The sequence below is a fragment of the Sarcophilus harrisii genome, chromosome 3 (assembly GCF_902635505.1).
Source record: "Sarcophilus harrisii chromosome 3, mSarHar1.11, whole genome shotgun sequence".
Classification (NCBI taxonomy): Eukaryota; Metazoa; Chordata; class Mammalia; order Dasyuromorphia; family Dasyuridae; genus Sarcophilus; species Sarcophilus harrisii.
In genome coordinates this window covers 300,853,487-300,866,092 of record NC_045428.1, presented here as the reverse complement: position 1 = coordinate 300,866,092, position 12,606 = coordinate 300,853,487, and the positions used below count along the sequence as shown (strand labels likewise).

The 12,606-nt window shown below is 39.0% G+C and overlaps 1 protein-coding gene across 1 annotated transcript in view; it reads right to left on the bottom strand.

Annotated features, from left to right (window-relative positions):
• Positions 1-332: 332 nt before the first annotated feature.
• The window catches only part of ARHGAP31 (Rho GTPase activating protein 31), a 167,510-nt gene continuing 155,236 nt past the window's right edge, over positions 333-12,606 (bottom strand). The window contains exons 10-12 of the mRNA XM_023499041.2: positions 11,136-11,687; positions 9,486-9,784; positions 333-8,004 (exon numbers count right to left, since the gene is read on the bottom strand). Of these exons, the coding sequence (XP_023354809.1) occupies positions 5,533-8,004; positions 9,486-9,784; positions 11,136-11,687 (3,323 nt within the window). The 3' untranslated portion in view covers positions 333-5,532. The remainder of the gene's footprint in view (positions 8,005-9,485; positions 9,785-11,135; positions 11,688-12,606) is intronic.

Below are 12,606 nucleotides of genomic sequence, written 5' to 3'. Positions count from 1 at the left end.
AAGCCTGGTTTTATGTAAAGTGAAAGGTGGCTTCTTCCCAACTATCACTAAACTAGCTGTGTGACCTTGGGCAAACCACTTGCCCTGAGTCTGCTATTTTCCATCTATAAAATGATGGTAAAGGAGTAGGAATTGGACTTAAATGATTTCTGGGAACCTTTCTATTTTCTGTGTGATCTAGTGCCAATCAGTACAGTTGCCATACCATCATTGTCCCAATGTCAATCCCAACATAAAACTCGACTGCCAGTTTCAAGACCAATACCACCCTCACCCCATTCCCAAACCTCATCCCAATCCCAGAAATTACCCCAAACAAAGCCCAGGCAATCTAAAAGCATGCCTTGTAAATGCATGAGAGATACTCCTTTATTCTGTCATTGGCATGATCTAACGAGCATCCTAACACCTCCTTATGTTCATTTTCTCAACACAAACACTATACTTTAAAATATTTATTAGTATACATTTTGGAAGCATATAACAATTTTATCTTTAATTACACATTATGTTTCTCTGCATATGTTTAATGTAATATTTATTCATACATTTTATTTTAAATCAGAAAAAAATTTTTTGATTATACAGGTTCATGAATTTCAGCATACAACTGAAATCCTGTGGCTTTCAAATAGAAACCTTTGGAAAAGTGCTTCACCTTGCAAAATCATAAATCATGAAGTACTATGGTGCTAAATTATCACAAATCCTTGTAACTCACCCAATAATATACAATCCAATAATATGGTGGTTCTTCATGGACTTCCTATCCTTTCCCTCCCTCACTTGGTTAGAAAAATAACCTTTATTCACATTTCCCTCCTTACTATCAAAAAATACTGTTGTGTGCTTGACATAATGGGATAATCCCCAGTTACATGCTTTCTGAAATGGTAGAGCTCCCAGCTAATCACTCCTCATACTTAAATTATCACTTCCATGTTTATAGAGTTGCTCACTTCCTTCTCTGCCCCTTACTTACTATAATTGGGTTGTATTGAGGGCTATTTATTCTTTTTCAGACAAGAGATTGGTCTGCCTCACTTCTACCCCTTAAAGTATCTGGAATTACCCTTCTGGGAACACATCACCCTAAGCTTCAAGGCATCATCTGAAAGACTAGGCCATAATACAGTATGACTCTCATCTATTTAGGTGAGTCATACGTCTGAGATCTTCTACTGCTATTCAGATATATAAATCTGGTAGTTAGTAGTGTCCCTTCATGTAGGAGGCTCCAAGACACATAAATATTCCCTATTCCCTGTCATCCTTCCCATTCTGCCCAATTTGGGCTAGCTCTTCTGATTCTGCCATATCTAAGAAACAATAGAAATAAATATAATTATCTAACTTGTTAGAACTTAAGTGAAGCTTCTAAAATCCACCATTGAAGAATATCATATGTGAACCTGCCCATTTTCAGGTAAGAAGATAGGATCCAGAGACAGAACCAATTAGAGTCATTTAAAACCATTTGAACCTTAGTTCTGACTTGAAGATATGCAAAACAAACACCTGCCTAACTTGGAACTAGTTCATCAAAGTCATCAAAACAAAATATTAAAAATTGGAATATTGTCCAGACACCTAAAATATTCCTGGTTTTATTTATTTAAGATAAACCTGAAAGGGATCATCTAGGACTTGTATTATTAGAAAAGGAAGTGAAGTGGTCATGGATCAAATGTGAGAGATAAAAAAAAGACAGTCCCAATGTTGGTACTGGTACCAATAGAATGTTAAAAAGTTCTCAGGACACTGAACAGACCCTTTTATGGAGTATTTTCTCTGTTATCTGGAAAAAATGGGGAAAAAAGTATACAGGATGAAAAGGTATGGTTATCTAATCTGTTGACATTTCATTTGGATTTGAATAATCTCAAAAAGTGCTCTTACTCTCTTGGAAACCACGCAGCCTTTGGTAAATCCTGATCTGGAAAGGGGTAGACATAAAAAGTAACATGACATAAGCAGCATTGCCTTCTATCTCAATCCTAGTGTTTCTAGTTCTAAAAGCTCTGCCTCAACTGCTCGTCTTTTTTTCTTCATAATTTGGAGTTACATTAGGAATTAATAAATTGTTTAACAAATATTTATGGAACTGTGAAAGTATCTTGTACATAGAAAGCACTTAATATTTACTGTTGCTGCTGGTGGTTGATGCTTGGATTTTTAATATCCCTAGAAATATTTCAATTCAGACTTCACTATAGATCATCTTTCATTCTTTCTTTCCTTCCTTTTCAAATGAATTAAACTAAAACTTCAATTTTTATTAGAATTCTACATATAGATATCTTGAATCTAGTTTATTTTGATAGTATCATCAATTTTTGGCCTACTCTGGCCATTCTATGACTAAATTCAATTGCTTCTCTATTAATGGCATATGTTTAAATAGTATAAAATTTATATAGGTTGGGGAATTCCCCAAGGAGTTGGTATTAAAGCATTTTCTTTCCAGCATAAGAACAGGTCTATAATACTGCAACATCTTCCTGAAATAGTTATATTGTGAAATGGCCCAGCATCATAACTTCCCCAGTCACAGATGGCCAGCCCTGATTTCTCTTCTACTCACAGAGAATATAAATTCAGTATATAAACTAAGGGAACGAATGGGAAAATCCAAGGTATTTTTCCTCTGTGGACAATGACCTCAACTGGGTCACTTTTTACTCAGTTGTTTCAAAGTGTTACAATAAGCTTTGGAGGGGTTTCCCTTTCTATTTACAAATATTGCAAGGATTTCTTTAGTACCAGACCTGCATATACAGCCATGTCTGAGAAAATCTTAATAATTAGTCTATTTCTCCAGAAATCAAATAGAATAAAGAAGATATCATTTTTGGGGGGAAGAAGAGGGCAATTCATTCATAGAAAATTATTGATAGTTTCTCAAATTCCAGCAGAGGCATTCTGAGGAAAAGTCAGCATGTGGGATTTGACTGGCTTGTGAGGACAGCAGAGAAAAGAACATCTCTATTTGTCTCTAGGCAAATTTCAATGTATATTTAGAGAACTTCCACTTAGACTCTTGAAGATGCTTCTATAAATATACAGTGTCAGAATCTAAAGTCAAACTAAAGACATGTGTGAATATGCTTACACATATATAAAATCAAACACTGAGCACTGAAAATGTAGTTACTTATTAATAGGCAAACCAATGGCTTTTCAGTCTTATAGCAAAATAACAAAAATATGCTCTAGTGTGTTACAATCAAGAATTCAAAATATGCAAAATATATGCTGAGCTCAAAGGTTTCCTGACTGAAGCAAAATGCTGATATTTTCATCTTTTATGTTCTAAAATGCAGTTCATATGGGAAAGATGTTAAAATGGTCGATATCAAAAAGCAGTTGACAAGAGCCTGGTGATTAAATTGTGTCTCATAAGCTAATTTTTCTAAGGGTGGAAATGTAACTTTAGCACAGGAAGTTAATCTAATACTTGAAATTCTTGGACATCAAATTCATAATGTCATCACAATTACTTTTACTCACTGTAACCCCAGAATAATATTATATGTCAATCAAACCCATTCCTATAGATCAATTGAATATCTGCCTTCTTTGCCATGCTCATTTCACCATTTTTATTGCCTCTGCTAGAAATATATCAAAACAAGCCAAAGATCTTCAACCTCTTTTTTCAACCTGTCTTAATTCTCCTGGTATGTAAGACTTTCTCCCAAATCAGCTGACTTGATTTGTCTTATAGAGTGAACTGTCAGATATTTTTGATCAAGATACCAGTTAGAAAAAAATTCATGCTTACTCTTCTGGTTTATTGGAAAGAAAGTGTAAGCTCTACTCTTGAGCCCTCTCACTTGCTAGCTGCATGGCCTTAGGCAAATCATTTTACTTTGGGCCTTATATTTCTCATCCATAAAATAGAGTCTTGGACCAGGTGATTTCTAAAGTCCTCTTTGTGGATGGAGTGGAATGCCATCAGGCCAGGCCAGAACAGCATCCTGCCCAATTCTATGGTGCGTGATTCTGGGCAGAATAGTAGATCTAACCCGGACTTGACCTGAAAAAAGGATGATGAAAGGGGCTACTAAGAAAAGTATCACTAATATGATCCCATTTTCATTTTCCCTTCAAACAGGAAGGTTTCCTTTACTGAGGTGCAAGCAAAATGAACTGGTATATAGGTTTGTTTTGTTTTCTGTAGGATTGAAACTGGAATGCTGTCTCCAAAAACCTGACTCTAGATCATGCTCAGTTTTCTTCCATCCAATAAAAAAGGAGGAAGAGTCAGGCTAGATTATTCCTTAAATATCTGGAAGAAGTAGAGTAAGGAGCATGTATTACGATCAGGAGGATGGATTAAGAGAGAAGGGTTCTCTCAAATCAGTCCATGAGAACTGAGAGGGCAGGGAAAAGGAAGGTGATTTGTTGGCTACAATTAAATGTATCTTCTATAAGGGAGGCTCTTATATTGGCATGGATAAGGTGGGGGGGAGGAACCTTCTCACTAGTCACTGTCTCCTTTTTCTCCATTCTTCACTCCCTAGAATCATCCCTTTCAGGGAGAAGGATGAAATCTATCCCTACCAACTAAAAAGTACTGGCACCACCCCCAATTTTCTATGCAGGGAGTTTATATATTATACCATTCTGTCACTGACATTAGAAAGATTTGGAAGAAAGCAATTTAGCACTGCAGTGCTCCCAAATAAAAAGAGCATCCATCATTATCATAGCCCTCAAATGTCTTTCTCTGAATTACTGGGTATGTCATTGAGAAAGGCAGGCAAATTCACACACAGCTAAATACAAATTGAAAAAAATTCTCTTTTTAATTGGTGTCAATCACAGGATTTGTAATTGTGTGTTTTTATTTTCTATGCTGTACTTATAGCCAGTAGCACCAGCTTGATGGCATGGACAGGTGTAGAACCACCAAGGAAAAAGTGTATTTGTTAATCTACCTGCCTAAATTTCTAAGGGCACAGTAGGTTTATATTTCCAAATCTCTTTTTTCTGATAGTAGAATTTTTATGAAGCATATTAGAAAGTTACTAAAGAAGCATGAGCTTTAAAAAGCATTAAATAACATGGAGAACAAGAAACCAGAAACTTCAGAAATAATGTCTTCTGATATAGGAAAAAGATTTTTCTTTGTTGCAAAGGGTATTATTATGGCCAGCTCTCAATAGTATTGGATAAAGATAGCATGGATGAATAAATGCAATTCACAAATAATTTCTAAATTGCATTTTAGTCATCTCTCTCGATGAACACTTTTTCCTTCATCTGTTAATAAGCAGGAAAATGGACTGATCTGAATTTTGTCTCTTTGCCCTTCTACCAAGCACCCCAATCCTTCTGGCACATGAATGACCTCAAGATTGTGAGAAGAAAGGCTAAAAAAAGTGAAATAAGAGGCCTGGAAAATCCCAAAGCTGTCAAATTTTCCTCTGGAATAAAAGAGTTGACCATAAGATAATACCCAGGCAAATTTTAACAGAGCCCTGGCAGGAGAAGGTTCCAAGTGAAGGAGTGGGGAGTAAGCTGATGTCATTCTATTTGCCTTCCACTTCTTCCATCCAGAATCACTGATCTCCTCTGGGGCTGGTAAAAGCAACTGGTTGAGGTCTCTAGTCTCTGGCCATTCTTAGGAATAGTCATTTTGTTCCTAAGTGTGACTCCTTCTGGGGTCACCCATGTGTTCTCAGCCAGCTCACCACAAATGAGACCCGAAGAAATTGTTTGGGTAGGGCTTCTGATAGGGGAAAGTAGGGCCCTGGAGTCTGAAGAGGAAGATGGGTGATCCATGATAGGGAAAGGAGGGCTAAACAAGATTAAGCTCTGAGGTCTTCCTGGTCTTGACCTGTGGAAAGGTTTGGACATCCCAGATGACCGCTCAATTTTTGAAGAAAGTGGATTGTCCCCAGGTGGTTCTGTTTCTGATGTACGTTTTCTGCAGGGTGCTGAAGCATCCTGGGAGGAGAGAAGGCAAGACACACATGCATCTGGAGAAAGAGCATGGTCATCAGTCTCAAAAGATGTGGAGTCCATTTGGATGGAATCGATGTTTCCCTTTCCTTCTTGGTTGGTGTTCTCCTCCTGAGGTCTCCCTGGGGAAGGAGGGGACTCCTCCTTTGGAGGAGTCCCATCAGTAGGGCTGGCCTCTGCTTTGGCCTTCTCTGCAGAGGGAAGGGCATCTTCCCCTGTGTTCTGAGCCTGAAGGGGCTGTGGAATCTGTGTGTACTGAATCTTAGGTGGTATGACAGGCACAGCCTTGGCCTGGCACATTTTGACCATGAAGGAAGTTCTCACTGCTGACACACTCACGGGGGCAGAATTACGACGGCCTGTTAAGGCATGAGTGACCATGTCTAAGTCCTGGGCACCACAGTGAGCTCTCCAGGGGTCTGCTGTACTGTGGGGTGAGGTCATACAAATGGGGGACCATGGGTAGTTGGGACCTTCCCTTTTAGCTTCTCCTTGGTCAAACAGTTGGCTTCCAGGTGAACTGAGTGAAATCACATTCTCAAACCTAAAGAAGTCATTTACAAGAGGTACACAGTCCAGGTTGAGGGAAGAGGGTCTATTCTTCCCTTTAGGAGGTACACAATCATTACTTGTTGGCTGTAACTTGGAGGAAGTAAGCAACTCACCTTTGGGAACAAGAGACATTTCAGGGCTTGCCTTGTCCTGACCTCCGGATGGACTATTTTCCCTAACATTCTCCAAGGCTAAGCCACAGTTATCTCGTTGATTCATGGTCATTGAAGGGTTTGGTGAAAGGTTTTCTTCATCTATTTTCGTTTCCTTCTCTGTGAAGCCATCAGGACTAGTTCTTATTGTTTTGGATTGTACATCTCTTCCTGAATTAAGGCCAAAGTCCTCTTCTGTTCCCCCTGGCTCTGAGATCTCTTTGGAATGAGTTGGTGCCTTCTTTTCCCATTCACCTTTTTCTCTGTTGGGGGGCAGCAGCTGAAAGGGGTCAAAAGCCATCAAAGACCCCAGACTGACACAGCTACTCGATGATGGGAATGGATGAGTCCATTGGTTTTTCATGGTAGGTTCGCTATCTAGGGAATGACTCTGAACAAAAATGGGTCTGTGAGGGAGCCTCTTCTCTCTTTGATTTTGGAGGAGGAGCTCTTGCGGCCGAGTTCCCTGAACATCTTTCAGTGTTGGGGAATGAAGAGGGCTTGTGACCCATTGATGGTCTTCCCAAGGCTCTACCATTTCTAAACTCTGTGGTGCAATGTCAGTGGAGGTGTCTTCTTCATCATAATCAAACGTTTCCTGCATTAGACTGGCTCTATGTGGCGAGGCCCCCAATTCCCTTAGTGGGCCTTCTCCCTCAGAAACCAATTTCTCTCCCTTCTCCTTGGGGCTCTGCTTTTCACCCTGTGCTGAGAGAACGTCTTCTCTCTGATAGAAGCTGCTGGGGTCACTAGCACTGTCCACAGCCTGAGTTTGGTCTGAATGAGAATTTTCTCCCATAGCTTCTGAAGTTTCTTCTTTTTCAGGGCTTTTTGTCAAAGAGTCTTCTTTCTGAAGAGTTTGCTCTTGAGGTTGGGGAGGTGGAAGTACATTCCCTGAGCTCCCCATGAGTAGATTGTCCTGTGGAGAAGCAGAATCAGGTGGAATCATTTCCAGCATGGGAGTCCTTGGAGAGTCCCCCTGCTTACTGTGCTCAGATAATAGTTTTGTTTCTTTTTCAGTCCTCTGATGGTTGTGGAGTTGGTCAGGGTCTCCCTTAGTTCCAGTCATGGGGACCACAGCACCTTCTGAAGTTGAGACTTGAATGGTTTTATCTGGAATTTCTTCCATTGTGACTGCAGACAGGCTGGACTCATCAGGGAAGCCCCTTGTCCAAGGAGAAAGAGTGGTCTTTGGACTTGAAGCTGTTTGATCAGTGCTGATCTTTGGGGCAGTTGATGGTAGGGCCTGGAGCTCTTCCTCAGACTCAATGATTTTCAGCTCTTGTTGAATTTCAGGCCACATCAAAGCACTCGAAGAGTCATCTTCATCCTGAAATATATCAAAAATTCTGTTATCAACTTAGCAGGTTTCTTTTTTCCTCCCCAGTTTGCTCATTCATTTAACAAACATTTCTTATGTCCTTATCATATGCAAAACTTACTTGATAACAGTAAGAGTACAAAGACAAAAGTGAAATTGTCTCTGTCCTCAAGGAGATGACATTCTACAGGGAAGTCACCAGGGCTTTCTAACTTGGACTTAGGGAAACTGAAATAGCTGGTTTGTGAAGATTCTGATGCTAGATACATCCCTAAATTCCTTCATTGGTAAGTGGAGAATGAATGAATAAAAATATCTCACTTAAATATAACATATATGAAATAAAACCACAGCAGCCAAAATTTAGAATTCTAACCACCTGAACCTCTGACTTATTTTATTAGTCTATCGCCTATCTTCTCCCATAATGTGGTCAAGATTCTAGTTTTTCCTTCTTTCTATCTATTGTTCCACCCAACAAATCTCAAAGCCCAAAGACTCATTTAAAATTAAGTAACTCAAGTTAGAGTTTGGGAAAGTTTTCAATTTTTAAAAATTTCCCTACCTCAAATCTTGTTTTACTCCTACTGAAAAACAGTTCATTGTAGAACTTTTGAAAACATCATTTTTAGTTGTGTTTAACTCTTTGTGATTCCACTGAGGGTTTTCTTGGTAAAGACACTGGAATGATTCGCCATTTCCTTCTCCAGCTCATTTTACAGATGAGGAAACTGAGACAAACAGGATTAAGTGACTTTGTCAGGGTCACATACCTACTAAATGTCTACAGCCAGATGTGAACTCAGATTTTCCTGATTCCAGGCCCCACACTTTATCCACTGCCCTTTGTGTTTCCCAGCATTTCTCAAACACTCCTTCTAAATGGCTCCCATCATTCATGAAACACTTATTACATACTGTACTTATGTTAGTTAATTGGGCTTGTAAATGCTTTGGAGGACTTGGTAGAGTGGAAAGATTTATTGGAATGTAGAAAGAAGAAATGGGTTTGTTTCTTAAAGTTCTATCTGGGCCACTGAGCCATTGAGTAACTGTATTTCAAGACAAATCACTTAACCCCTCAAAGACTCAATTTTATAATTTATAAAAATGAGGACATTGATCTATTATCTCCATGGTCCTTCCTAATCCTAGCTATTAGAATTTTTCTAATTTTTTTTTTGTTCATTTGCTTTTCATAACCTTAACTTTTTTTAAAATTTTCATCTTAAACACCAAAATAAAGTGTGTATACACACACAAACACACACACATTATATAATAGAAGGAGATTTGTACATGGAACAAAAATCTCTGATATGAACTTTTTAACTATATGAAAAATTTAACATGTAACTACAATACTTATGATTATCTGTAATTTCTTCTAGCCTTGAAGAAGATATTTTGAACTTGAGCAAGTTAGAAAACAGGGCAGAGAAAGGGGGAGGGGTGCCTTCAAATTAGATTAGTCATTGCAGCTACTTTACCATTTCTGAAAGGACCATAGCATCTTCTTTTTTATCCCTGGGGTTATCCTGCTGAGCAGTGGGCTCACTCTGGTGGCTTTCATTGATCTTTGTGGCTTCCTCTAAATCATGTCTCTTCTCTATCGTAGTTGAAACTGGCAAGTTTGCTGAGATGGCAGAGACTTCTTTCTCTCCAGGGTGGGTACTTTGCTCTGGGGAATGATTACAACTGCATTCCACCCTCCTTTCCTTTTCAAGCACTGGTTTGGGATCTTCCAGAGATTCAGACTTTATGGTTCTTAATTTCTGAGGTGCAGAAGCTGTGGTAGAAATAAAAATGAGTGATTAGTTAACTTGATGATTTAAAATGACTTAGTTTCTTTCCCTAAAAACTCATGCTACAGAGATTGCTGGGCAGATAGCTCTCTGACCTACAAGAAATGAGAGAAACTCCTCACTGAGTTGTCTCCAGTGGTTTCACTTTCTCTCTTGTGTGCAATTTGTGGTCCCCTTAAAATAGCTATAGTTGAACAATCATTCTCTCTGCCTGTCTCTTTTCTTAAGACTTATTCTCAGAACTTCAGTACTGATAGAGACATTAGAGTAGTGACAAGACTTGTCCCCTAGAGCAGAGCTTCTTAAACTTTTTTCACTCATGACCCCTTTTCCCTTGAGAAATTTTTATGTGACCTCAGGGATATAGATATATAAATAAATATACAAATCAAACATTTACTGATAATAAACCATGACCGCCACATTTAGTTAGAAGATCCCATATGGGGTTGCACCCCACAGTTTAAGAAGCTAGACCATAGAGTTGTTTCACACAGTGCCTTGCAATTTGAACAACTATCCAAAAATATATTTTGTCCATTGACTGATTTCCTAATTCTTACAGTTTTTTCCCTGGTGACTTCCTAGCTTTAGAGAAATCATAATTTAGGGAAAAGGGATAAAAATATATTCACAAATGAGTCAAGGAAAAAATTCCAAGATACTCAAAAATAAGATTTCAGCTACAAAATAAATGTGTCCAGAAATTTTGCATATAAAACTATTGTTCTTAGCAAACACAGAGAGGTATGTTATTCTAATTGTGGATCTCAAGCAACAGAAATATAGCCTTGCTTAGTCTGACTACAGGGCTTATTAGTAACATAAAAACCACCTGGGGAACACACAACACAAGGAGATGTCCCAATCTCATTTTGATTCTAGGAACTGAAACTGCTCATGTGATTTCAATGCAGGAAATACTTCTCTTCAGGACCAAAAAGAATTCACAATGACACTAGACAGCTAAGAGCTAGATGGTTTCATGTTGAGGTAAAAAAATGGTACTAGAATCTTAAAAAAAAAAAAAAAAAATACATCAATTCAAGGTGAATAGACCTCAGGCTCCTTTGTATATACCAACCAAAATACACAAAGGTTGGCAAATTATTCGCTTTTGGTAGTCAGGTACTGGATTCAGGAATTTATCAATTATTGTTTCTATTTATATGTTTCTGTTCTCTTTCTGTATCTGTGAACATGTGATGGGGATGCTTTAAAATAGTGACCCTTTCTCTTTCTCCAATGCCAACTGAAATAAAAGGAATTTGGCCACACTTTGAGGAATCACATTGGAAATAGAAGAAAATGTTATCAAAATCAATGAAATTTTACCTGCAGAAGCGTCAGTTACCGATGTCTTCTCCTCCTCAAACCCAGGCCAACCCCCACCCTCAGCCCCCTGGAGAGAAGATTCTTCTAGGCTAGAGAGTGATTGCATTTCCTTAGGAGGTGTTCTGCAAGGGGTGCTGTTGGTGCTGATAACCGCCGACACCCGTAGGGGTACTGAGACCGCAAATGGCTCTGAGATGTTGAGAGCCTTCCGCTGGTGACGAGGGGAGGATTCCATCTGGAAGAGGCTGCTGGTGAAGACTGACTTGCTGGAGCTATCACCTGAAGTGTAGAACATGGCAAGCATTTTCGGGGATGCCTGGTCATTCTCTGGATCCTCCACAGCTCGAAATACCTTCAGTTGCTCTGGAGGGGGACGGGCCTGGGGAGCCTTTCCCCCCTCGGCTCCTGCTGGGCCTCCAACCCGTCCCCATTCACCCTCTGGCTTGCTAAGATCACAAGAGCTGCCAGTACTTGTTGTCTGCAGTTTCATTGTTGGGATAAAAAATCCTCCAGTGGTGACAGCCCGATTGAAATGTCCTTTGGCTTCCTTTCCTAGGGAAGTCAGAGCAAACACAGGGACAGTTTTGTGACAGCAAAAACACACACAAGTTCCTATTCATCCAGATAAATGCATGCCCATTTTTCAGGTACAAAACACCAGGACATATCTACCTGTGCAAAAACAAGCTTTGAGGGGAAGAGAGTGTATGGGTTGACAACAGAATTCTGAGATGGGTGTTGTCATATAACTGGGTTTCCCCTAAGTAAAAGAAAAAACAAATGGAAATAATAAAGTAGCTATAGCATCTCAGTAAAAAGCAATCAACTTTGATGATAAAGTGCCAGTAAAATCAATCAAGTACTGGCTGAAAGCCTTTCAATTGCTTTTTTCTATGTGTAGTCATAAGGAATAATGCCATTTCCAACTATGAGGGATTTTTGGAAGAAGCCAGCTGTTAAAGTTGCTAGGAGATACAAGCTGAGAAGGGTTGTGTTTTAACACCAGAAGGACTACAGACAAAAATGTGCTTGGTTCTTCAAGAAATTCTTAAATTTAAGTCTTTTTATTTAAAGAGTTACTGGGGGAGGATTTGGGGAGAGAATGAGAGAACTCGCAAGGAAGTGAGTGTTTTCTTAATCAAGAAAACAGTAAAACCAGAAATGAATATAAAAGCCTCTAATGATTAGATGAGGCTGGGCATAGAGAAATCAGCAAGACTCAGATTCTAACTCTGATATACACAAGCTGTAACCTGTGTCACAGGTAATTCTAAAAATATAAGTTACAAGGCAGAAAATTATTGGAAAAATAGGATTAATTGTAGAGTAAGAGGACATGAGTTCAGATGCTGCCTCTGATGATAACTTTGGACAAAACACTTCTAAAAAGAAACTGAAGTAAATCATCTCTGATGTCCCTTCTATGATCTGCATTGGTAGAGATAATTTCTTTATTGGGAGTTCCCTGCAA